Here is a 27,893-nt window from a genome sequence, read left to right on the forward strand (position 1 = left end):
TACTAAGTATCTTGTTCTAATAACATGAATATATTACAATAATTTTCCAGCAGATGGAAGTAAAGTGTCTTTGGGCAGGCACACCTTTTTCTTATTTGCATGAAAAGTTTAGCTGGACTAGCAGCAACCCTGCCAGAATCCCACTCCAAGGACCAGCTGCTTTGCTGGTTTACCTGGTGCATCTGAGGACAGCAGCTCCATGAGCACAGCCAGCCTCGGTTGTAATATATGTAAAACGCCACAGTCTCTAGCCAAGGGTCCAGGGCTCTCCCAGCTGGGAGTCACTTACCTTTTCATTTTTCTTCTCGTCTGGCTTGCATCCTGTGCTGGTGGGGCTGGATGTCAACAGGCCACTGATGGGAACCCCTCCAATGTCCCCGTTGAGGTTGGCAGCGCTGACGTTGGGAGGCGTGATGGCCGCCGCGGCGGACGTGAGGGGGATGACCGGCCGGGGGCACTGGGCTCCGGCGACCATCTGGATCGGGGGTTGGTGCACATGCTGCGGGGACACCACGGAGTGGGGCCTGAGGCTGGTGGTCGGCAGGCGGGATGGGGAGTTCTGGGTGCGCAGGGGCGACACGGTGGCCGTGGGGCGGTCCTGGGCCTGAGCTGAGGAGTGGGTGGCTGGAGAGCAGGATTGGAGAGAGAACGGGATGGGAAGGTTAGTTTGCAACTTGCAATTCAAGGGCAGCGTGGTCTCTTTTCTCAGTCATCATCCGAGTGGCCACAGCTTCTCAGTTTGAAGACTCTCTAGACTCATCCACAGTCATGAATCTCCCACTTCACAGACTGAGAAACTGAGGTGGAGCACCACTGAAAACACATTCCCATCTTCCCAAAGCCCAAGTGAACATGGGCCTGCTCAAAACAGCCTCGGAAAGAGCTAAAATATCTTTTCCAAGGTTGCAAAACAAGCTTGGGCATGATCCAGTTTTGTAAGGAGTCTTCACTGTAGTTTTCTCTACTGCAATGAATCAATGCATTCAGAAGATTTTTTTTCTAAACACCTTTCTTAAAATGCCCGTAAAAATAAAATCTGTGAAAGAATCTTGGAGAAGCCTCAGGACTACTGAATTATTAGGAACTGCTGTGTGTAAGCTGACCATTGTCAGCAACTTCCTGGTGGACTCTGGTTAGTCTTGACCCCAGAACTGTAACTACCAATTCATTTGTTTCTCCTACTTCAAGGCCTCGATGCTATCACTCGACCTTCCCAAGTGAAGGTCAGAGGGTGTGAAACTGCTGTAGCTGGTGATGATGCTACGGAGAAAGCAGCTTTGGGGCTGAGCAGTCCTCCATCCCCACCACAGTTTGTCTGTGGTTGTTGCCTTGCCTGCATGTCTAAGCTTCCAAGTTTCTGAATTTATAAGATAGGAACCTCACAACCATGTTATCACCTCTTTGCTTCCAGCTGAAAATGCTCCTTGAAGTTGTTAGGGCTCTAAAGGCATAAAATTTGTAAAAATCTCCCATATAAAAAGATAAACTTCCCTCCCAAGACAGTACCATATTAAAATTAATCCTGCTATTATTTATGTTAGTAATTTTGAAAATCACCTTCATACCAATTACAGATGGAACAAATGAGGGGAGAGGCTAAATGACCCCATGGGGTTAGTAACTTTTAACCTGGGCTGTTTTGACCCAAGTGGAGAGAGGCAGGTTGTGACTTCAGACATTAATTTATCGTAAGTGCTCCATTGAACACTGTACAATTCAGACTCAGTCATTTTTATTTTGTTATGGCAGAGGAAAATTACATATCACTCTAAAAGTATTTTTCACCACCAGAATTTGTAGCATTCATGGCTTCAGTAACATGAAAAAAACACACACGATAAAAACAATATTCCCAACCCCCAAATATGCCTTGAATATATATAAAGCACACATAAATCTGAACGGCTTTCCCCGGGTACGTTAAATAACTTCACAAAACAAACAAAGGCCACTCTGTCTGTGAATCATGCCTCTTTCCTTCTCTTTCCTTCTAACAGAGCTGGGTGGGAATAGCCTGCGAGATCTAATTATGTGATCATGAATTCTCCAGAACTTGATGTCGGGTCTGCCGCGTCTACAAGGTGAAATATATAAAGGCTGATTTATGTGTGTGTGTGTGTGTTTTTTTTTTTTAAATATCCAGGGTTTGAATGGGTTGAAAACCTACAGCATTTGAGCCCTTACAAAATGTGGCTCCATATTTTAAATGGAAGAGCAGGTCAGGCAATTTGCAGATCAATTAAGCCACTGGGGTCATTTAATCACGGGTAAGGTTACCCTGTGACTTGGACGGGGTGCTCCTCTGGGGGCAATTTATTTGCCTTTGCCCTGATGTCTGAACTCTCCTTCACCCCAGCCCATCAACCCTCGGAAGGGGGAATATTGCAGCTCAGCCAAGGAAGAGCAATTACACCCCGGCCCCAGAAACTCCATCTCCAAGGGCTGCACGAGGTTCTCCTCTCAGACACTTTGCACAGCTCACCTCTACCTTCTGGCTAGCTGCCACGTGACTGCCACTTCGCTTTGCTAAACCGGATGCAAGATAACATTAAGCTCAAGCAGCTGAAGAAAAGAGGGGTGTTCCAGAAAGCTGTAACCCACTCACATTGTCATCTGTCTAATCTCCTTCCCCTCTGTCACTCTGGCCTGGTGGCAGTTCCTCACACGTGACAGGGACTGTCCCACCTCAGGGACTTGGTGCTGGCTGTCCCCTTTGCAGACGCTCTCTCCCCCCAGAGAGGTGTACAGCCGGACCCCTCAACCACTGCAAGTCACCTTGGGCGCCGCATTCCCAGTGAGACTCATCCTAACCAACCAACTTAAAACTGGGACCCTAATGCCCCCCTGCCATCTCAATCCCTATTTCTCTGCTGTAATTTTTCTTTTCTTCCAAGGCACTTATCTTGTTTTACTAGTCTGCATAATTTACTTCTTTATTACATATTGCTTGTTGGTTGTCTGTCTCCCCCGATTACAATACAAGGTCAATGAAGGTGGGGACATTTGGCTGTCGAACTCACTGAGCAATCCCCCATGCCTGGCAGCAGTTCAGTATTCGAACCGGGAAGAGGCCACAGCTTTTAGAGCTGGTGAGCCTGGCTCTGGTCCCCTGGTTCTCACTAAGGGCTTTCTGTCCCTCTTCTCTTGCAGGAATTTTAATTCATTCCAAACTGTCAGATTTTGATCCTGGAGCCCCGTAGGCCAGCACTTCAACCTTCACTTGCTATTACGTGTTCCATTTTGTTTCGCTCCATAGAGAAGGCTTTCACTTAAAAAGTAAAGAAAAAACCCTCATTGCTGTGTTTGCAGCAGAGTAAGGGACTGCACATGGACCTGCTCTTCCATTCTGTCCAGGAGTCCTTCACTCACTTCTCAGTCTACTGAAATACGGATTTTACCACGTTATTCCATCAAATTTGTTCTTGAGAAGATTCCAGATGACGCCAGCCACATCTTATGATTCCAAATGTCACCAAATTTAATGGACACTTTTCTGTCTTCATCTCAACTGGCCTCTCAGTATCAGTTAATGCTCTTGGCTACTTTATTCTGGAAACTTTCTCTGTTCTTGATGTCAGTGCCACCTGTCTCACAGTTGTACCCCTCTGACTCTTTCTTTTCTTTCACTTTATTTGATGTTCCTACTCCACTTGCTAAGAAAATGTTGGTATGGTTCTATCTGTCTTTAGCCTTTTCCTTTTCTTTTCAGTGTTTCAGCTCTCCCTCTCTCTGTGGGCGATAGCATCCAGCTCCAACATATATGTTACTGAAAACCTATATGCTATCAACCTGCAAATCCTAATTGCTACCCAAAACCTCTTCCTTGATGTCCAACACATAATTCCAAGTGCCAACTGGGCATATTCACCTGGAATTCTCTGAGGCACCTCACACTGAACGTGTTTGAACCTGAACTCACTCTATTCCCCTCTCCATCACCATCATCTTTGGAATTGTCTATATTAATTAATGTCACAATGGTACACTCAGCCATAGCAGCAGGATCATGGGAGACAAACTTGAGTATTCTCCTTTATCTCCTTCTTTCTTCTGACATCCAAACTCTTACCAGGCCTCTGACCTTTCTGCTTCATCTCTGACACGACTTCCATAGACTGGTCCCTTATTGTCTCTTACTTGGACTATCATAATGGCCTTCCTATAAACACCCTCCACAATACAACCAGAAATACCTGCTGAAAACGTAAGTCTTATTCTGTGTATCTCCTTGCTGATTTCCAGATTTAGTTCCAGTATCTTAGTGTGACATGACACTTTTCTCCATCTCCACTGCCAAGACTCTGTTCTCATCTGAAATCCTCCCACCTGGCTCCCAAATTCACTCCCACCCCCTTGAATCCACTCTTCATCTATGGCCAGCAGGATATTGATATACTTTTATTTCTTAACAGTGTTATTGCAATATAACTTACATACAGTAAACTGCACATATTTATAGTGTACAATGTGATATATTTTGATACAGATATATACCTGTGAAATTATCACTACAGTCAAGGTAATAAACCCATCCATCATCCTAGAGAGCTTCCTTTTTAAGCCCTCCTTCCCTACCTTCCCTGCCCCATCTCCAAGGAACCAGTGATTGGCTTTCTGTCACTGTACATTGGTTTACATTTCCTAGAATTTTGTATAAATGGAATCACACCATATGTACTCCTTTTGGGCAGACGATCTGGTTTCTTTCACTTAGCGTACTTATTTTGTGATCCATACATTTTTTAGCATGTACTGATAGTTCATTCCCTTTTATTGCTGAGTAGATTCCATACTATGGGCATACCACTTTACTGGTTGATAGGCGGGTTATTTCCAGTTTGGGCTATTACAAATAAACTGCTACAAACACTGATAATACAAGTCTTTATATGGACATACATTTTCTTTTTACTTGGGTAAATACGTATGAGTTGAATGGCTGGATCGTATGATAGGCACATGTTAACTTTCAAAAATGCTGCCAGATTGTTTTCCCAAGTGGTTGCACCATTTTCCATTCCCATCAGCAGTGTATGAAAGTTCCAGGTTCTCCACATCCTTGCCAACACATGGCATGTTGAGTTTTAAAATTTTAGCCTTTCTAATAAGTGGTTTTATTTTTGTATTTCCATAATGGTGTTGAGCAATTTTCAAGGGCTTATTTGTAATCTGTTTAAATCTTTTGCTTATTTTTTAAGCCTTTTGATTTTCTTACTATTCAGTTTTGAGAGTTATTTGAATTCTGGATACAAGTCCTTTCTCAGATATGTGATTTGCAAATATTTTCTGCAAGTCTGTGGCTTGTCTTTTTGTTCTCTTGAAAGGATTTTGAAAAGAACAAAAGTTTTAAATTTGGATGAAGTCTGATTTGTCACTTTATTCTTTTATTTACTATGCTTTTGATGTTATATCTAAATAATCTTTGCTGCACCCAAGGTCACAAAACTTCTATCATGAATTTTCTCTTACAGGTTTCATAGTTTTACATTTAGGTTTATGATTCATCTTGAGTTAATTGTTTATGTATGACGCAAAAATACGGATTGAAATTCTTTTTTTTTTTTGCATATGGATAGCCAATTATTCCAGCACCGTTTGTTGAAAAGATTATCTTTTCTCCACTGGATTACCTTGGCACCTTTGTGGAAAATCAGTTTTCTATGTAAGTTTGTTATTTTTAGATTCTCTATTCAGTTCCGTTGATCTAATTGTGTGTCTTTACACCAATATCACGCTGTCTTGATTACTTTAGCTTTATAATACGTCTTACAATTACGTAGTGTTAACCCTCTGACTTTGTTGTTCTCTTCCAAGGTTGTTTAGGCTATTCTAGGTCCTTTTCATACCATATGAATTTAAGAACCAGCTTCTCAATTTCTACAAAAAAGCTGGGTGAGATTTTGATTGCAATGCCATTGAATCTACACGTCGTTTTTGGGAGAATGAACTTCTTAATAATATTTAGTCTTCTGACCTGTGAACAAAGTATATCTTTCTGCTTATTTAGGTCTTCTTTAACATTTCTCAGCAATGTTTTGTAGTTTTCAGTGTATAGGTCTTCCGTATTTTTTTGTCAGATATATCCCTAAAGATTCCATATTTTTGATGCTGTTAAAATGGTATAGTTTTTTAAAATTTCAATTTTGAATTATTCATTGCTAGTATATAGAAATACAATAGATTCCTGTATATTGATCTTGTATCCTGCATCCTTGCTGAACTTGCTTATTAGTTCTAATAGTTTGTTTTGTCAGTTCCTTAGGGTTTTCTATATACAAGATCATGTCATCTGCAAATAGAGACAATTTTACTTCTTCCTTTCCAATCTGCATGCTTTTTATTTCTTTTTTTTTTCCTAACTGCTTTGGGTAGAACATTCAGCACAATATTGAATAGAAGTGGAAAAAGCAGGTATCATTGTCTTGCTCCTGATTGTAGGGGAAAAGTTTTCAATCTTTCACATTAAGTATGATGGTTTTGTAGCTGCCCTTTATCAGGTTAAGAAAGTTTATTTCTATTCCTCATTTCTGGAGAGTTTTAATCAGAAATGGATATTGGATTTTGTCAACTATTTTTTTCTCCATCTATTGAAATGATCATGTTATTTTAATTTTTTAGATTGTTAATATGGTGAGAATTGATTGTCAAATGTTAATCCAACCTTGCATTCCTTGAATAAACCCCACTTGGTCATGATGTATTATGTTTTTATTTATTGTTGTATTCAATTTGCTAACATTTTGTTTAGTGTTTTTACATGGTTATTTATGAAGGATATTATTCTGTAGCTTTCTTTTCTTGTAATATCTTTGTCTGGCTTTGCTATTAAGGTAATGCAGGCCTTATAGAATGAGGAAGTATTCTCCTTTTTAATTTTCTGGAAGAGTTTCCATAGAAATGGCATTATTACTTCCTTAGCTATTTGGTAGAATTCACTAATGAAGCCACCTGGGTTTGGAGTTTTTTGTGGAAAGGTTTTTAACTACTAACTTAATCTATTTAATAAATATAGGCCAATGCAGGTTATTTATTTCTTCTTGAGTAAGCTTTGGTAATTTGTGTCTTTTAAGGAATTTGTCTGTTTCCTTTAACTGGTTGAATTTATTGGCATAAAGATTTGTTTTATAATAACACCTTATTATTCTGTAGAATCTGCAGTGAAGTCACTTCTAATCATTCCTGATAGTGATAATTTATGTATTCTCTCTTTATTCTTCATTCGTCTAGAGGTTTATCAATTTTATTATCAATCTTCTCAAAGAAGCAGCTTTTGGTTTCATTTTCTTTATTATTTTCCTGTTTTCTATTTAATTGATTCCCACACTGATCTTTATTATTTCTTTTTATTTTCCTACTCCCTTTGTGGTTCCTCTGTTCTTTATTTTCTATTTCCTTAGGAGGAAAGCTGAGGTCATTTATTTGAAATGTTTCTCTTTTTCTCTAATGTAGGCATTTTGAACTCTAATTTTCTCCTTGTTTTGATTAAACAGGATTTAGTGGCAGCCCACAAATTTTGATATGTTGTGTTTTTTTATTTTCATTCAGTTCAAAATACCTTCTAATATTTCTTTTGATTCCTTCTTTGATCAATGGGTTATTTTCAAGTGTTATTTAGTTTCAAATATTTGGGGATTTTCCAGATATCACTGTGTTATTGATTTCTAAGTTGACTCCATTGTGGTTAAGGAACATACTTTTTATGACATGAATCCTTTCAAATTTTTTGAGGCTTTCATTATGACCTAGAATACGGTCTATCTTGGTAAATGTTCTTTGTACTTGAAAAGAATGTGTATTTTGCTGTTGTTGGGTGGAGTGTGCTAGTACTGTCTAATCTCCTATATTATCACCAGTTTTCCATCTACTTGTTCTATTAATTATTGAGAGAGGGATATTGATATCTCTGACTACAGTTGTGGATTTGTCTATTTTTCCTTACAGTTCTGTCAATAATTGCTTATGTATTTTGAAGCTCTGCTTATGTATTTTGAAGCTCTTTTCAGCACATAAATATTTAGAATTGTTATGTTCTCTTGATGAACTTACCCCTTTATCATTAAGTTACCTTCTTTATCCCTGATAATATTTTCTGTCCTGGTATTTTCTGATATTAATATAACCACTCCAGATTTCTTTTGATTAATATTTATCATGGTGTATCTCATTCCATGATTTTACTTTTAACCTTTTTGTGTCTTTATATTTGAAGAATGTTTCTTGTTCATAGCATATAGTTGGGTCTTGTTTTATTATAATACCTGATAAGCTCTGAATTTTATTTGGGGTTATTATACCATTTACATTTAATGTAATTGTTTATACGATTATATTTAAACCTATCATCTTGCTACATGTTTTCTATCTGATCCATGTATTCTTTGTTCCCTTTGCCCTCTTTCACTGCCTTCTTTTGGATTAACTGAATGTTTTTGCTATTCCATTCTATCTCTTTGGTTAACTTAGTAACTGTAAGTCTTTGTTTTGATATTTTAATGGTTGCTTATATCTTTAACAGTGTTGATTTCATAACACTTCATAATAGTATAAGAACCTTATGATTTTATACGGTACTTTAATTTCTCCTCTTCCAACTTCTGTGCTTTCGTTATACATTTATTTTTACATATGTTTTAAATCCCACACTGCATTGTTTTTATTTTTGTTTAAACAGGCAGCTATATTTTAAAGACATTTAAATAATATGAAAAGAATCTTACGTATTTATCAGGGTAGTTACCATTTTTAGTGCTCTTCATTCCTTTGTATAGAGCCACATTTCCATCTGGTGTCATTTTAAAAGAATTTCAACATTTCTCATAGAGTGAGTCTACTAATGATGGAATCTTTTAGCTTTTCTATGTTTGGGTATAGTATCCTAGGTTGAAAGATTTTTCTTTTAGTACTTTTTTTCAGTTACTTTCAGTTACTTACCAATTGCATTGTTTTTTATAACTCTCCTGTCATCCTTATCTTTTTCCTATGCTATATAACATATCTTTTCCTGTGGCTGCTTTTAAGATTTCTTTATCATAGATTTTGAACAATTTGATTATGATTTGCCTTGGAGTAATTTTCTTCATGTTTCTTGTGCTTGGGGTTCATCGACCATCTTTGATCTGTGAGTCTGTAGTTTTAACCAAATTTAGAAATGTCTTGGTCATTATTTCTTCAAATAATTTTTATGTCTTCCTCTTCCTCCTCTACTTCAGGGACTTCAGTTACACATATATCAGGCCACTTGAAGTTGTCCCACTGCTCACTGATACTTTGTTCATTTTTCAAAATTCTCTTTCCTCTCTGTGTTTCACTTTGAATAGTTTTATAACTATGTCTGCAAGTTCTGTAATATTTCCTTCAGCAATGTCTAATCTGCCAATAATTCATCCAGTGTTTTCTTGAACTCATATACTGTACTTTTTATTTCTAGAAGTTTTATTTGGGTTTTCAAAAATACATTCCACATCTCTACTTAACTTTTTGAACATATGGAATATAATTATAATATTTCTTTTAATGTCTTAATTATAATTTAATTATAACATCCATATTAGACTGGGTCAGTTTTGATTGAATTATCTCTTCATCATTGGCCATAATTTTTTGCTTCTTTGCTAGCTTGGTAATTTTTTATTGGATGCCAGACATTATTATGTTGTTGAGAGCTGAATATTTTTGTATTCCTATAAATATTCTTAAGCTTTGTTCTGAAACACAGTTAAATTAATTGGAAACAGTTTAATCCTTTCAAGTCTTCCCTTTAAGATTTGTTAGGTGAAACCAGAGCCATGCTCAGTCTAGGGATAATTATTTCCCTCTGTTAAGGCAAGGCCTTTCTGTGTAGGCTATCCAATGCCATGTGAATTTTTACATTTTCCCAGTCTGGCTGGTGGGGACAGGCACTATTTCCAGCCCTGTGTGTATGCTGGAAATCGTTACATCTAATTCTTTCAGATGGTTCTTTTTCTGGCTTTGCATAGTTCCTCACATGTAAATGCTGATCAGTACTCAGCTAAGCACTTGAAAGGGATGCTCTGTAGTCTCTGGCGTTGTTGGTCTGTGCAGCTCTCTCTTCACTGGTCCTCTGTCCTGAAAACCAATTGTCATCTCCTAGACTCTTATCTCCATATTCTCACTTCGGGGAACTTGCTGAGCCACAGTCTGGAACTTCCCTCAAGGTAGTAAGTTGGGGCAACCTTGGGGGGTTCACCTCTTTGTTTCCGAGTTCTCATGGATCACTGTCCTTTGTTGTCTAATTTCTAATATCTTGCAAACTGTTATTTTACATATTTTGTCTGCTTTTTTCAGTTATTTCAGACGGAGAGTAAACCTGGTCCTTATTACTCCATCATGGCCATAAGCAGAAGTCTAGCTCAATCTTTCATATACAAAAATCTGACCTTATCTATTATTTAAAACCCTTTAACGTGCCTGTGCTGGTTAGGTTCATGTGTCAACTTGGCCAGGTGACGGTGTCCAGGTTTTTGGTCAAGAAGGCATTGGCCTAACCGTTACTGCAAGGACATTTGTGGCTGGTTAATAAACCAGAAGACTGGTTTATTAAATCATCAGTCAATTGACTGCACTTGTTACTGATTAGCCAATGAAGGGTGTGTCTTCCACAATGAGACAATTCAGTCAGCTGGATTTAATCCAATCAGTTGAAGACTTTTAAGGGAGAAAGAGAGAGAACCTTCACTTCCCGGCTAGACAGCATCTTTTGAGGAGTTCATTGAACACCTTCATCTGAGTTGCCAGTTCACTGCGTGCCCTATGGAATCTGGACTTGTGCCTCCTGCCCTAGGGAATTTCGGCTTGTGCATCCCCACAGTTGTGTGAGACACTTTTATAAAATCTTATATTTACAGATATCTCTTGTTGGTTCTGTTTCCCTAGAGAACCCTAACTAATACAGTGCCCCATTGTCCTTAAAATACAAACCTACGTTCCTTGTCATGACCCTCCGTGATCTGTCCTGCTTCTCTTTTCAGCTTTATCACAAGATACTTCATCCTCTTGCTCTCTATTCCTCCACACTGATCTTATTTCCATATGCACCACACTTCTGCTGGCCTCAGAGTTTTTCACATGCTTTCACTCTGCCCGAAAGCTTCTCCCTGTCACCACTGCATGCTCAGTTCTACCTGTTTCAGATCTTAAAGTAAATGTTGCTTCTCCAGAGAAACTGTCATCAACACACTAGACTTCTCCTTTTGGACCTTTTGTTCCACTCACAGCAAACTAAATGGAATACCCAAACTGGTCTTCCTCACCGTCATGGCTTTGCACCTGCTAGACCCTCTGCCTGGAACTCCTTTCGTAGTTCATGCTCAGATAGTTCCCGTTTGTCCTTTAAGACATCACCACCTCCTCTTGGGACTTTCCACAAACCCTCTCCTCAATCCCCTCTCCCACTTTCCTCCCCATTCTGGATGAGGTATTTCTCCTTTATGCTTCTTTAATACCCTATGTATGCCTCCACCACAGTGCATTTCAAACTCTATTGTAAGAATTTGTTTTCTTATCTTTCTCTCTAAATGGAGCAGAATTGGATCCACTGGTTTTTCTCTGTATTTCCAGACCCCAGCAGAGTGCCTGGAATGAATTTTGCTCTCTTTCAGTGCATTCTGTGCTGAAGAATAAGTGTCTGTACAGGGATCTTTGCCCCCTAAGCACTGATATGAGGATGTGTGGAACACTGGCACTTTACAGGGAGAGTGCTGCCCTTGGAAAAAGGAGTTACATTAATCAAGTAGAACAAATCATATTGGATGCTATGGCCAATGCAATTAAGCCTCTGTCAAACTCCTTGACTTTGGCTCAAGATGAGAGCGTTGACAAATGCCTCCCAACTGCCTGGGCTGGGGTCTGCTGAAATGGGCAATTACTGCAGTGAACAATCCATTACTTGTACTGTCAACAGTGTTTTTTCTCTCTCTAAATGCAGAATGAAGTGGGAAATGCTGTGGGAACTCAGTGGCATTTAATTTACTGATATGACTCAGTATGAGCCATTTTTTAACCTGGCCATGACAGCAGAATGTAGGGAAGGAGCTTTATGTTGGAATACACTGGGGAAGTCATTTTAACCATTCTGTGCCTCACTTTTCCCATACGTAAAACTAATCTGATGGAAGAAAACGCTTGTCAAACCATAGTGGTTACTATGGTGATTGATGACAGAGACACAATGTTGTATTCCCTTAGCCATGCCAGTTTCTTTTGCAACTGCTTGTTATTCCATAGAGGAAGAAATGATTGGCAGCACTCAATTTTCTTCTTTGAATTGGAAAAGATTCTAGCAAGAATATTGGTTATTTTGTCCAGAAAATGTAGGATCGCCATGTGTAAATGTATGCCCAGCTGCTCCAAGAGCTAAAGAAATCAGCATCTTGGCATACTTTTGACCTGATTGTGGCATATCAGCCAGGAAGCTTTGCTGTAGAATCACATGATCACTTGGCTACAACAATGGCTGTATCCCTAGCTAGAGGGTACCAATAAATGCTGTCAGGTAAACTTAAGCCATGCTATAAACATGGCTGATTTGAAAGGTAAAGGGGTGGCGGGTGAGGGGTTTGGTAGCACATAATATTGCTACGAAACTCATTTAGTATAGAGACAAATAGCTCTTCTTTAGGGCCTCATAGACTAGGGTTCTTAGGTGCAAAAACCCAGAACTCATTCTTGCTCAATGTAAGTAAATAGTAAATATATTAAAAATATTAGGCATAATATTTTTTAAAAATATGAGGCATTTTATAGACTCTCTGGTGTGGCAGAGTCAGTCTTGGAGGCTCTGCAGCTAGAAACAGTGCCCAGAGCACCCCATGAGGCTTCCTCAGGGAAGACTCCATCACTGCTGCTGGGCATGGACACTGTACTCGCTGATGCTGCTGGGGTCTGTGCAAACACTGCACCCACAGATGATGCTGGGGGCTGGGCATGGACACGGCACTCATGGATGATGTTGGGGGCTGGGCATGGACATGGCACTCATGGATGATGCTGGGGGCTGGGCATGGACACGGCACCCATGGATGATGTTGGGGGCATCAGAAACTTCACTGCTGCCCCTGAAAAGTTGGATGTTTTCACCACTACCCTTACCCCCAAAAGGATCCCAATGGCACCTACTTCCTCATATTTTTGCCTTCTGAATTAAACTCTTGTGAAGGACGAATGGAATCTCAGAGTTTAGGCCATATGCCTGCACCTTCCACAGGGCCTGCCTTCTACCTTGGCGAGGGGGGATTCATAATGTGGGATGTGACCCACACATAGGGAGACGTTCAAAAGTCATCCAGGTGTCCATAAGCATGAAAATTGCCCACTACACCTAATTTGTCACCTTCCCCCCAGACCATTTCCTTTCTGGCATTTTCTAGATTGGGGAATGCCATCAACTTTCTCCTAGTTGCTGAGTCCAGAAACCTGTAAACTGTATCTGATTCATTGCTCTCCATGAATGTGTACAACCATCTATCTCTAAGTTGTAACCGTTCTGCCTCCCAAATATCTATTGGATCAGTGCCCAATTCTGAAACCCCACACATTTAGTTCAGGCCCATTGTTCTCTCTCACCAGTATATGAGGACAGCTTTCTACTGGCTCCCCGCCCCATGCCAGCCCCGCCTCCATGCTGGGCAATGGTGATATTTTGTAAAGGGGTATTCCCCTGGTTAGGAGAGAGCTCAAACCCCACTAGATCCTTTGATAACTATTTCTATTTATTTTTTTGACTCTCATGCATTGAGTACTCTAGTAATATTCTTATTCTCTAACAGGATAATAAAAAATTACAAGTAACTGCCACACACTATATTAGGCACACTAGATAACCCACGCAGCAAGCCCAGGAGTTAAGTGCCATCTCTATTCCCATTTTACAGAGGGGGAAACTGAGACCACCACAATAATGGCAGCCCTGGCATTTGAACGTAGGTCTGTCTGCTTCCCAAGCCCATGCCTTCCACCAGGTCTCTGTTTGCTCATTCTTTACTGAATTCCTTGCAGCATGCTTTCTCCTACTTCTCTGTGTTTGAATATCCTTTTGTTCCTGCTTCAAAAATTTCCTTACCTTTGTTCACCTGCCTGAGTGTTAATTCATCTGTTGTTCAATCTGGTAATGATGTTTTCCATGGAGCCTTTCCCTGGTTTTCTGCTCTTCAACCCCAACCTGCTCCGGCTTTGGACCTTCTCTCCACCAGTGCCCACAGCCCTTATAGCTGGGTTGACATTGCTTCCTTGGTTGTCAATGAGCAGCCTCCTAGCAGGGCTGGGGTCTTCTTTTGCTGTACTCTCAGGTGCAAGCGGAGATCCTGGAGGTGCACTGACTGAGTTGGACTATACTACAAAGTCTTTTGAGATGGTTTATATTAAATTCAGGTTTCCCTGTGAGGGCAAAGTGACTCTTCCTCTCCTGTGTAAGCCTGAACTGGCCATCAGCATGGGGATATGGAGGCCAACTTCCCTGGGTAGGTAACAGGGATGTTCTGGTTTGCTAATGCTGCCAGAATGCAAAACACCAGAAATGGATTGGCTTTTACAAAAGGGGTTTATTTGGTTATACAGTTACAGTCTTAAGGCCATAAAGTGTTCAAGGTAACACATCAGGCATCAGGTACCTTCACTGGAGGATGGCCAATGGTGTCCGGAAAACCTCTGTTAGCTGGGAAGGCACGTGGCTGGAGTCTGCCCCAAAGTTCTGGTTTCTAAATGGCTTTCTCCCAGGACGTTCCTCTCTAGGCTACAGTTCTTCAAAAATGTCACTCTTAGTTGTACTTGGGGTATTTGTCCTCTCTCAGCTTCTCCGGAGCATGAGTCTGCTTTCAGTGGCCGTCTTCAAACTCTCTCTCACCTGCAGCTCCTGTGCTTTCTTCAAAATGTCCCTCTTGGCTGTAGCAGCTTGCTCCTTCTGTCTGATCTTATATAGTGCTCCAGTAATTTAACTCAGACCCACCCTGAATGGGTGGGCCAACACTTCCATGGAAATTATCCAACCAGAGTCATCACCCACAGTTGGGTAAGGTGCATCTCCATGGAAACACTCAAAGAATTACAATCTAATTAACACTGATGGGTCTGCCCACACAAGATTACATCAAAGATAATGGCGTTTGGGGGGACATAATACATTCAAACTGGCACAGGGGATGATTCCCTTTGATAGCTAGACATTCATCACCCGCTCCCACCTTGATCCTTCAGCCACGACTCTGGAGAAAAATCAGACTCCACTGTGCTAAGTATTGTCTTGACTTTTCACACCCAAGATGCTGCTTTCTGAAGCAATTCTAATGGCTAGTTTTTTAAAAATAGTGTATTTTATTGCTCTGAAGAATCTACATTTTTTGCCCTTTAAGCTTTCTTTCTAGAAGAAGAGAGATGATTTATGAGAGGATAGAGTTGGGATGGAAAGGGAAATGGTGTATCATTTAGTGAAATGAAGAGCTACATCCTTCCGTCTTGGGTAACTGTTACTGCCCAGTGACATCATCCTTCAGCTCGACAGTTTCCGAAGGTCACTCGGCATCGGCTCCGGAAATATCAAGTGAGTCAAGCTTCAGCAGTTCTCATTAGCTCAATGCTGCACTTTCAAAACAAGATGTATTTACACTCTTTGAACCTTTAATATCCACCCTCATAATTTCTTTTCATCTCACACCATCTTTGTGACAAACCGGTCCTTCTTTAAGTTGAGTCAGCCTGTCGATAATGTGGGTATGACGATGAAGGGTCAACAGCACTCAGCTCCTGCTAGTTTTGGAACAGTTTAGAAAGGGGATGCTCTGGATTTGTGTCTCCTTACCAGCTCCCTGTCCTGTAAAATGCTGCCTCACTTGGGACGGCTGAAGGTCTCTGTGGCTGACTAACTATTGCCTCACTCGGGGAATCATCCAGAGGCGCCAGTGTTAATCTTATTAGTCCAAGCAATCCTCCAGCTACAATGAAATGTGTAAATATTTGTAATTTCTCTAATCCATTTCAGCTGCTAGGAGAGGGTAATATGAAAAGTCAAGCAAACTTCCTGGAGATCAGCAGAAGTTTATGATTATGATAAGCAAATACAGCTTACCCCACCATGGAATCCTTGCAATCAGGGCTAAAAATGTTTCTCATGACTTGTGTCCGAAAGCCCCTCCTGCCCCCACCCCAGTCAAATTCTCTGGCAGAGGAGATGCCCCTAGAGTCAGTAGACATACCTGTTGGGACGGTGCCCCGGGCTTGGCTGGCCGCTGGCTGGGCTGAGTGCCGCAGACAGCTGCCCATGGGTGTGGAGGCCGCCTGGTGCTGGGTGTGGGCCTGAGGGGTGGTCAGTGGCAGGGCAGGCCTGGTGGCAGTGGCTGGGCTGCTCAGACTTCCACCGCCTGGCTGGATCGTGGTGGTCATCCCTTTGGCCAGGGGAGACCCCCCAACGACATTATTCCGGGATGGTCCAGTCCCTCCTATGGGAACCCTAAGGGAATAAAGCAGAATCAAGTCAGGTGAGGGGCTCAGATGGAATCATGGCACAGAGGCCTCTGACAAAGGGCTGCTTTTACCTGTTGGTTCTGGGAGATGAGGGGCAAATAGTTCAGGGGACAAAGTCCTAAAAACAATGCCAAGATAATCCTTGTAGTGAATCATGCCCAGAGCTCAAGCTGAGCGGAAGGGCACTCTTTATAAAACCTTCCATGTGAATGTTCAAGAAATAGCAAAAGAGCTCTGTAAATATTCCCAAGTCAATCAAATATTTTGTACCAGAGCTTCTGCCATAATTCATTCTAACAAACAGCTGTGTGTCCCCAAACACATCCAGCAAATGTGGATGATTCAGTCATGTCCCACCAGGCTTTAAAACATCTGACAGTGGGGCAGGGGAAAACCATGGAAAGAACAGCCGAGTCCCTTTGGTCACCATTTTGTTTCTGCCGGCCCCCAACAGAAACTTCTGGGAAAGGGCACAGAAAACAGGACATCCTTCTCAGGGATTTCAAAGAACTTGCAGTTTCATGCCAGAAATAGATGCCCTTTCACCCCAAAATTTCCAGAGGAAACTAGTTTAGAGTGTTTAAGAAGTAATAAGAGGAACACAGCAACTTTGGAAATGGGACTTCAACTCTTGCCCCTGCACATATTTATACTAAACCCATGCCCTGGCTGTGGGTGTGTAACATACTGCAGGACTTAGTTAAGGGAGTCTGGGGGCTTAAAAGCTTCTGTGTTTTCAGTTTCAGGGGAAACAGAGTGTTTTCCATTTGTCCAAGAGGTCACTGAAATCAGCAGCTGGGAAAATCTCCCCCTTCTGCCCCTTCAGGATCTCAACTGTGAGACAAAAGAAAATAGGGGTGGGAGAAAGCAGGTGCAGTGGGGCTTTCGCCCTCTCCTGGGTCAGGTCCGTGGACCCCATTCCTGGTATGGTTTGGTACCACGGGGCTGTGATCTCAGAGAAGCACCCCATGTGGCACTGTCAGGGCTTCTGCATAACGGCTATGGGAAGAAGCGTCTGCGGGTAGCTGGGCCTTCCTTTTTCTAGCCCTTAGAACAGTCGAGAAATTAGTCTTTGCCAAATAACCCTGCCAGCAGACCAGCCCAAAATATGAATTTTTATTTTATTTGCAGCCAGTCAAATTCATTTTCATCCTAGGAGATGTTTTAAAAAATTAAATAAAATGGGCTCACAAATTATGGGTCACTTATTTGCAAGATTATATGAACAAGTCTGAACACAACAGATGCAGATACCCATCTGCTTCTAGCTGACATTCTCTAGGAATGGTTTGGCAAGGCATCCTCAGGCTTTCCCTTTATTTCCTTAGTACTCACTATCACTTCTCACGGACACGCTCTCCGGTCCCCCCAACCTTATTCTTCAATGAACTCTGAGTTCCTCAAAGGTTGTGGCGCTGCCAGATCCACTGTAAATGCTGAACTACACGCCCACCAGGAGCCTGTCGGTATTGCAGTGTAAGTACAGGCCTGTGTTCAAAGGATGTGGCCGCCCATCTGTCCACTTGACCACTGTCCTGAAAAGGCATTGACTCCCTGCAGGGGAGCTTTGGCAATCTTCCTTAAGGACAGTAAGGGACTTGGATCAGGGAGGGTATAAATGATGGCAGGGCCATGAGGGGGGGACAGGCTGTCCTCTGTACACGAGAATAAAGAGTGCAGCCAGTCCTTCTGTCTGGTGGGGGTCTGTGGACGTGGGTGAGGAAACGTGGGCCTCTGAGATCCTGACCAAGGGGGCCCCTGGTGATTCCTTCTGCAAGGGACTGCAGAGCCACACCTGGGGACCCTCCCACTGCCCAGGAGCCAAGTGGACTCCCAGCTGCAGAGTTAGGCTTTAGAGTGGCTGGACCTAAATGGTTCTCTCTTGCTCTATACTTTTTTCAGAAAAAAAAAAAAAAAAAAATACACACACACACACACACACACACACACACACACACAAACCCAGCAGGTAGATGATAGAGAGGACAGAAGGGAAGTTAACAAAGTGCTCCAATTTCATTAACTGCAGAGTTTTCCCATTAAAAAAACCCAGGTGGATAAAATGGGAAATTTTAGGTTGTATATATGTTACCAGAATATCTATCTATATATAAAAACAACAGCCCCAAATCTATAGAGCCATGTAACACAGAGTGACCCTAATGTAAACTATGGACCATAGTTAATAGTATAATGATAATCATATTGGTTCATCAATTGTAACAAAGGTACTCCACTAATGTAAATGTTAATAATAGGGAAAACCATGTGTGTGAGGGGGCTGTGTGTATGGGAACTTTTACTATCTGCATGATTTTTTCTGTAAACTCACAACTGCTCTAGTCAAAAAAAAAAAAAAAAAAAGTCCCAGGTGGTATTGGAAGACAGTACTTGAGGCTAAATTTTGATCAAAGGAGCAGAGTTCATTTATTTACCTAACCTGCATTTATGCAGTTCCTAGTATGTGCAAATGGTATAAGAGACGCTGCGGGGATGCAAAGTTGGAGATGGCTACTGCGGTCAAGGAGCTTACGTGCTGGTAGGGGTTCAATTCACAGGGAGCCTTAGAGCCAGCAGAACCTTCCAGTGGGTGCTCAGGATGATACTGGAGAAAGCACAGTCCATTCTGACCAGTGCAGGGAAGGGGGTGGCTGGGGAAGGCTTTATGTCACCAGGGGCCTTAGAACTGGAGTCTGCAAGGGTATGTTGATTTAATGAGGTAGTAGGGAGAAGTGGGAAGGCATTCCAAAACTGGGGATGGGGACGGCCTAAACAAAAACTCCTAGGCATGAAGCCGCAGGGTCTAAGTCAGGAATGGCAGGTGGTTCAGGGTGGTCGGATTAGGGGGCAGGGCATTGGGTGGTAAAAGGGTTGGAAAGATGGTCTGGAGTTGGATGATTTACAGGGTGTTGAATCCCACATAAGGAGGCTGGATTTAAACAGCAGTCAAGTTTCAAGAAGGTTTAAGGACATTCTAGGGTAAAGATAAAGGAAGGATTGGAGTAGCCAAACTGGAAATGGGAAAGTTTCAGTAGCCTAAAAACTGACTGACTCCCTCAAAAGGGACATGACATGCTTATGAATGGAGAAGAACCTGTCATTCCTCTAAAGGAGCAGATGATGTGACAGGTGAAATCTCCCCAGGTGGGATGGGGTAAGGCAGCTGGGACCCAGAACAACCCACCATCTCAGGCTTCGGTCTTCCTTGTGGGTACAAACTCAACAAGCTAGACCCTAGAATCTGGGGCAATGGCCCACATTTTCCAGGAAGGGCCATGTGATGATATGATAAATGAGCTGCTTTCCAGCATGTGTTGATGAAGCTGAGGAGCTCAGCCAGGTGGTTTTGTCTTCAGATAAAGGCACGAGGCTAACGAGCCATGTAGGCGTGAGGAGGGGGAAACTCCACCGGGCTTCAGGTGCCCACCCCCTGCCTTGGTGGCTGCTCAGCTGCTCTGACCCACCTGGGTGTTTTCCTTCAAGCACTGAGCTGATTTGGAGGGGCTTTAAAAATAAAGTTGTAAGCGAAAAGACAGTGCTTGTAAACACCACCAAGCAAAATCAATACTAAAGATTTCCCTCTTTAAAATTTAGTAGTGGAAGGTACACAGCTGGGGAAGTCATTCCACACCTATAAACAAGTACCAGAGAACCACAGGGAAGAACTCGACCCCCAAAGCAGACATCCCCTAGCTCCGTGCTGGCTGCATTTGAGGCATGGATGGCTTCATGCAGCCCCTCTGCAGTTCGAATCTCAAGCTTTTCTCTGTTGAGTGAGGGTCACCTGGTGAAATATGTCCAACCACCACTTAATCCTTGTCCTTCCAGAACTTCCCAGACTAGGGGCAGACTCTAGTCTCCTCCAAGGTGCCGAATGGGCACTGCTCGAGAAGCACTGGCTAAAGAATGCTTTGGGTAAATAAATCCGTTTAAAATGAATACCAAGTGTATCCTCAAACAACTTTGAAAAGTATGAATCAGGCCAGCAATGTATGCAAGGTTTTAGGTCTTTAATTTTTTTCATGGCAGCCTTTTCCAAAGTGAGTGGAAACCCAAGGGTCACGTCTTTGATTTATTTGCATCTTCTGGGGTGTCAACCCTGGGCTGTAACAGGCTTTGGTGAGTCCTACTGACCAAAATAAAATCAAGCAATGGCACCCCTTGTGGAAAATTCTCAAGACACTCTGGATTATCTTTTTGGTGAATTTTTTAAATGTTTTCCATTTTATTAAAGTAATACAATAGAAAATTGGAATAGAAAAAACACAAGGAAAGCAAAAGGAAGAAAAAGTTTTGAAAAGTACCCATAATGCTACCACTCGATAACAGTTAACTTTTGGGAATATATCCTTTTTCCTTTGTATATATGCATATGTATATGTTTTTATATATAACGAGTTTAAATGTGGGAACACATACACGTTACACTCCCCTCCCAGCCCCACCGCACACACTAGAGATCTTACTATCTTCTGTGATTTCCTCACCCTGGTTAGTGTTGCTGCCCAGACTCCAGATCATTCTATTCCCATTCTTCTCCGTTAGGGTGCCAGTGTGTGCTGAGGTCAAACCAAGCAAAACCCAATTAAGAAGGTAAAACTGCTGCCAACTTTTCCCCATGCTGTCTAAACCTTCTTAGGTTGCAAGGAGACCTCAGAGTGCACGTGAGCTTTGCTGCCTTCTGGCTCCTCCTTTTTTTGGATCATCGGGACCACAGCATAATCTTTAGGAATGGGCAGAATGTGTGGGAGGCCTGCCCCTCCTCTCCCACAGCAGCCAACAGACAGGCCTGCTTGGCCCCTCACCTGGAGACAGGGGTCACGTAGTTGCCGGGGAACACCCCGGAGACCCCAGTCCTCAGGGATGTCCCCTTGAACCAGCCGTCCTGACACTTCTCGGTGACGCGGTACATCTCGCCCTTGCGCAGCTCCAGTTCGTCGTTTTTCTGGGGCTTGTAGGCATAGAGCGCCAAGTACCTGAGAGTAGAAGACACAGGGCCAAGGATGAATGGATTTGTTTACAGGGAGGAGGGGGGACGGGGGGGACACTGGGGGGCCTGACGTCACCTGGGTATACTTGAGGACTCATCATCCTAGAAAGAGTAGCTAATGTCTGCACCTTAAAGCAGAGCATACGCACACCTCATCTGGCTCAATCTTCACTACAAGCCCGTGAGGTAGACAAGAAGGAAGGGAGAAAGGGATGTTTGCTGGGTACCTGTCAGAGGCCAGCACCTGGGCAAGGTGCTTTTGCACAACCTAAGTCTGCGTGTACGCACAATTACTGCCATTTTACACCTGAAGAACCAGGTTCTGAGAGTGCAACGAATGCGCCCACAGTTACAAAGCAGAGAAAGGACAGAGCTGGGGCCTCTGCAGCACCATCTCTTTGATCCTAGAGCCCAAAGTCACTCCACAACCCTGTGCTGATTCCAGGAAGGCAGGGCTGTCATTTGTCACCTTCCCACTGTAGATGGGAAAACAGGCTCAGGGAGGTTGAGTCGCTCATGGCCCATAGCATGTGTTAGAATATCCCTGGGGGTAGGGTCTTTGGACCCCACAATTTTTTCCTACTCTTCCACACTATCTACTGCCATTGGTCTGGGCAAGAGAAAACCTTAAGGAAAACCAAGTGTGAATTGACTAGGCACTGGGTTGGTCTTTTCTCGTTTATTCTAACATGGGGCCTGGCTTAGAATCTAAGACATCTGAGCTGGAAGAGACTTCAGAGGCATTTTTAAAGAGAAGGCTGTCTAATTAGGGAATTTTTGCTCCTATTCTTTCTTGTAAAATTTGTACCATGAATAGTTATTTGAATTGTACTTTTATTTGCAGGTGATCAGAGATCAAATTATGCAAATTCAGTGGTGAAAATCCTGGTCTAGGTTTAGAAGTTTTGTTGCTAACTAGGCCCATGACCCTGAGCAAAACCTCCTTCCCTTCCTGGCATCTCTCTTGTAAAATACCTGAATCCCCAACCTCACAGGATAGTTATGAGGATGGGATAATGCCTGCAACAGTGCTTTGCTACTTTTGGGGTTTGGGATAGGGTTGGTTTTGAACTGAGAATTGCATCAGACAACACCCTTTGCTTATAAGACTCAGCCAGGAAAGTTGGTGGGGACTTAAGTTCAATAAGCCCCCCAAAATTCAGTAAGATGAATTTTAAAGAAATGTCATCTCTCAATCTTGCACCAGCATGGGGCTACTTGGCTGTGTCTGATTTCCTTCCAGGGGCCACGGGGTCCTGGGGGCTTCTGCACAGCTAGAAGATGTGCAGGTCTGAGGATGCTCCGGCCATCCAAGCACACCCTCCTGACTTGACCACAGAACCGGACTTGGCTCACTAGGGCTCAGCTCAGCCCAAACCAGGCCTCCTGGTCTGAGAGGCCTTGTGAGGAATAGGCTAGAACAGAATGAGAGTCTATAGAGACTAAAGATTTCTTGACCTTGAAATAAAATAAACTCTGCTGCCCCTTTCCAACTTCTGAATCCTGCATGCCACACGTGCATTCTGCTTTTGTTCAACTACAGCCCTGTTAATTTCCTTCGTTTCTAGTTTTGCCTCCCTTTACCCTCTCTTCCTGTGGGGACATCGTGTAGGATAAGAGGGTGACTGAAACCTTTACTTCCTTCACTGTTTGAAGAGATAAACACTGGAAATTTGGAATGACTGCTGGGCTTCTGGGAGGATAAACAAAGCTATCGCCAGAGAGGACACCTCGTGTCCGGCGCTTTCTCCGCCCCGCCTCGAGTCCTCGGTCGGCCGGCGATGGGGACCAGAGAGATAAGGGGAGAGAGGGTGCGGACAATGTCTTACCCGACGCACTCGTGATCACTCTGGACTCGCAGCAGTGAAGCATGTAGGCTTTTAATGGAACTAGGCAATCATCCTCTTTACAGGTTCCGCCCGGGGCAAGACGCCTCGGGGGAGAACAACCTCGATGCGGCCGTCAGGCGCGGCTCCTTGTGGGCTGTCTCCCCGAGCTCTGCCCGGGAACTTTCTTATAAACCTTACGTATATCCAATGGGCAAACGCCACGCATACAAGCATGATTGGTGAATACAGAGGGTTGTCACATACATCACAAAGCGGAAGCAGGATGTGGGCGCCATCTTTGCACCACTCGATGGGCGGGGGGAACTCAAGGGCAGGCTGCAGCTTGTCTACTAGGCCTAATCCGGAATGTGGCTGCTCACAACCTCGGTCTTGCTGGGCATAAATATTCACATTTCCGACACTTTTCCCAGGTGATAAATAAAAGAGAACCTAAGGTCTTATCATTCTGTTTTCACATTTGTTGATTCTTAGTGAGCACTTTGACGGCAATAGAGGAATTACGATAAACGGAGAAGTCGCACAAAACCGCATTTACACAACAAAAGCCGGCGCGCTCTTCCGCAGGGGGCTGCCTCGTGTGGGGACGAGGAGGGCTTCCCACGCATCTCATCTGAGCCGAGGCAAACAAAAAATGAAAAGAAGAAGAAAGGGGAAAAGAGTGCTGTGATGGTGGGAGGCTTGCAAACCAATAAAAGTGATGCACGACTTTTCACGCCTGTTCTCAAGGAAATATAATTGAAGCATAAATCCTGTTTAATTTTGCCTCATTCTGTCTCTTTATGATGTCAGAACAATCTTTCTGATCCTGTGGTCAGTAAATAAGCAGTGGTAATGAGCGGAATACCAAGCACGGGGTAATGGTTCCTTGGGGCTCGCTGGGGCTGATGAGCACGTGCACGTGACACAGACCTAATCAAATAATTATAGTTCATTAGTCACCAGATGGGGAAACCATTCGCATTGCCGTTGTTACATGTGCATAATCAGGTGACAACGCGGAGGTCTCATCAGCTGCCTGATGGGAAACAGGAGGCCAAGGACAAGCCAAAGCACATTAAACAAAGCTTGCTGGAAACGAGGATTCCGTCCCATTCCCCACTGGGTCCTGGTCAGAGGCTGGTGGGCACAGATAGAGATGTCGGCCACAAGCTGCATCGGGCCCTTCTGCCATCCTGTGCCAAGGACCAGCTACTCTGGGCCAGCCAAGGCCAACATGGAGGTATTCTGCTGTGCCTGGCTTGCAGGGAGCCATGCCATCGATTTCCAGACCCCAGGAGACTGAGTCCCCACGGGCCCACTGACTGCCAGCCTGTGGGGCCGACGCCTCTTCCTTCCTGTTCCATCTGGGTCCCAGGCTGCTTGCCACCATCAACCGCTTTCACAAGAAGACTGGACTGCTGTGGCCATCATGCTTTGGTGTCCCAAAGTAACAGTCTGAGGGGCTTCTCTGTTTGATCCGACTCTGACAAAAGCGCCAAGCCTCGTTCACTTCTTGCCTGCACTGTGTCATGCTCATCATCAAACGCTTTAATAAGGAAAGCATTGTATTTCATTGAAATCATATGCAGAAGGCTTCCTCCCCTCCAAGTTCGTTTTTGTCCCACTGTGAGCGTTGCTTTATGGAAGACCTTTTCCAAATGGACCCTTTCACACATGGAGGTTTCAAGTGGCAGGGGCTGACTTCCGCAGAGGCTGTTGCTATGAGTTGAACGACACAGAGTCTAAACGCCCTTCTCCTCCTCTCTTTCCTCCCCACTTCTCACTGCACGCAGGTGGGGCCTGTGGAATTTGGAGGAGCTGCATCCTCTTGTGACAGAACAGCTGCCTTCCCGTCCTCCAGCGGGAATCTTGGCCTGTTGAGCTGTAAAGTCCCCTGAGGGGCGCCTGATGGTGAGGGAAAGACGGGGCTGTGCTCTGCTGGAAATCAGACTCAGGGGGAAAACTTAGCCTCAGGTTGCAGGGTCCCAGGGGGAGTGGACCACACCTATGTCTTCTGGCTGTGTCTCAGCAAACACTGGCTCAGGGACGCTGTTCTGTGAATACATCAAACACGCTCCTGCCTCAGAACTTTGCGCTCACTTCCCTCTACCTGGAGCCCCCATCGCTCATCCCTCCGTGCCCCCCCACCTGACGGAATGCCTCCTGAGGGCCAGGCTTTTACTCTGCGCTATCCCAGCTCCTAGAATGTCGTCCGGCACACAGGGGGTTCTCAAGAAATATTTGTTGAAAGAAGAGTAAAATAGGGGCTCTGGTTTTGAGAACAAGGTTAAGATTGTTGAGGGAAAACTGTGTGTGTGTGTGTGTGTGTGTGTGTGTGTGTGTAAACCATTTCATATTGCCCCCTGCTCTGCCAGCTGACCTTGCATGTAAAGATAAGCATGGAGTCAGTATGCTTTTGGTTTTGGTTTTTCTCACTGAGGTCAGAATTGAGAGTCAGGACCCTGAAAGGAGGAGATGGGAGATGGGGGCCATGGGGAAAGGCTCATAGGAAGGATGAATGAAAGGCAAAGAACAGGGTGGGGATGAGGGGAGGACTGCAGGATGCAAGTCTCCAGAAAGGAAGGGGAAGAAAACAAAAGGACAAGCCGAGTATGAAAGACAGGGCAAGGAGGTCAGGAAGAGTGGGAGTCCATGAACGGAGTCGGCATGGAGGATCACAAAGACAGAAAGAGCAGAGAAGGGGCGAGTGGAAGAGAAAGGATGCAGAACAACTGAAAGCACAAGGGAGGGATGAGAAAGAAGTCAAAGAGGAGAAGAGAAAGCAGCCGGGTTTTTGCAGTACTGAAAATGTCAGGGAGCACTCTACCTGGAGCAGAGCAGGAGGCCTGGAAATATGCAGAGTCCTCCTTCTCTGAGCTCTCCTCCTACCCTGCAGCCTGCAGGAGCCTGGGTAACGGGGGCCCAGGGCCCCTTCACTGGGTCTCTGACATGGCCCATCAGCTGGGGTGGGCCTTGGGGTGCTGAGGCTGTGAAGTAAGGGACCCCCGCTCTGAATCCTGACCTCCTGTCCTGGGGCAGGAGTGAGTGGTCTCTGAGTCACCTGACCACATAAGAGCTGTCCCCACCAGAGAGAGGACACAGAGGCTCAGGCACTGTTGGCTCAGCAGCCACAAAACCTCAGGAACCACACCTGCCCCCACCTGGGCTCAGGGAGCAGTACCAACCAGCATCTACCTTTCAAGGTGCCCAACTCATGCTCCAGGTTTTAAAAATAAATAACGAGTGAGTAACTTTGATAAATACCCAACAAGCCATGTGAATTGTCTGCAAGTCATGCTTGCAATCCCAGGGGAGTAGCCATTAAATAACTGAAAGCTAATCACCTTTGGGAATGAGTTGATTCTCTTTCACTTCACATTTAGGAACCCTAAGTCATTCAAAGGAATAAACACTCAACTAAAAATGAAGAGTCTATATACTGTGGGCCTAAAGACATCTTAGCTAAGATCTTCAAGTCAAAAATGATTCTTCCAAAATTCCATTTTTATTTAAAAATAAACACAGACTTGGTTCCCAGTGAGGCAAGATAATGCACAACAAAAAGGTGAACGTGGCCAAACATCTGCTGCCCAATTTGTTCAATTTTGACTAAAAGCACCCACCCACATTGCTAAAAGCCATTAACTGCCTCCCCCCACCCCCCCCAACTTTCCTCCAATCCTTTCAGGACAGGGTGTGCTGAGAGGATGGTGTCATTCAGCTTCATTTGCAAAAAGAAATTGATTTGAATTTTATATTACATCTTGCCTCTTCACACGGGAAGTCCAGATTCTTAGGAGTATGAAGTTGATAGTTCCTTCACAATTTAAGATATTTTATTTGTTTAAATGCCCAGTGATACACGACACCCTCTGGTGCTAATACAGATCATTTCCTAGGGTGGCCATCGCTGTTGGAGCATGGGCTCAGCTCTCTGGTTTTACCTGAGGCCTTATTATAAATAGTTGCTGCCCGGGGTGGTCCCATGACAGCCCCCATCCCAGAGGTGGTGGGACATCAGCTAGACGGGGGAGACACAGGAAACGAGCCCTCACCGTGTACCAGGTACCTGCCCACGTGAACTCTGAGGCAGCTATAATCCCCCCCACTTTACATCTGAGGAAACCAAGCCTTAAAAAGACTAAGGTTCTTTCTGTGTTCTCACGGTGAGTTAGAGGCAGAGCCAGGTTCTATGGCCACTGGAGCTGACAATATGGCGACCCTGACTTTGACAAGGCATCAAGAAGTGCTGTGAGGCCCGGCTGGGATGGGGTTCAGGGGCTGCCGTTCAGGGGTGCTGTGACAGCTGGGTTCCCGGAGGCAGGCCGGAAAGGCCCTGTTCTCCCCTTACTTTGAGCACTGGTTGAACGTGACCCACCATTTAGGGAAGGTGCTATGGTAATTTTCACCAGAGTACTCATGCACTTGGTATTTTCATCTTTATTTTAAATTTGTTCTGTCAGATGAGTAATCCTTCCTCTGGTTTAAATATTTCAAGTTCAGCCTCTAGGTGTACGTTGCTGGGGGAACTGGAATGTAAATAAGTCTGACTTCACCTTAAAAACCCGCCCCCCCCCTTTTTTTTTTCCTTTGGGTGCTTCAGA

The 27,893-nt window shown here is 43.8% G+C and overlaps 1 protein-coding gene across 3 annotated transcripts in view; it reads right to left on the reverse strand.

Moving 5' to 3' along the window:
- SH3RF3 (SH3 domain containing ring finger 3) overlaps positions 1–27,893 on the reverse strand; it is a 410,554-nt gene that overhangs the window by 64,770 nt on the left and 317,891 nt on the right. For all 3 annotated transcript variants that reach the window (XM_037807811.1, XM_037807809.1, XM_037807810.1), the window contains 3 exons: positions 21,276–21,446; positions 16,203–16,456; positions 290–624 (listed from right to left, as the gene is read on the reverse strand). In XM_037807811.1, the coding sequence (XP_037663739.1) occupies positions 290–624; positions 16,203–16,456; positions 21,276–21,446 (760 nt within the window). The remainder of the gene's footprint in view (positions 1–289; positions 625–16,202; positions 16,457–21,275; positions 21,447–27,893) is intronic.

The sequence above is a fragment of the Choloepus didactylus genome, chromosome 17 (assembly GCF_015220235.1).
Source record: "Choloepus didactylus isolate mChoDid1 chromosome 17, mChoDid1.pri, whole genome shotgun sequence".
Lineage (NCBI taxonomy): Eukaryota > Metazoa > Chordata > Mammalia > Pilosa > Megalonychidae > Choloepus > Choloepus didactylus.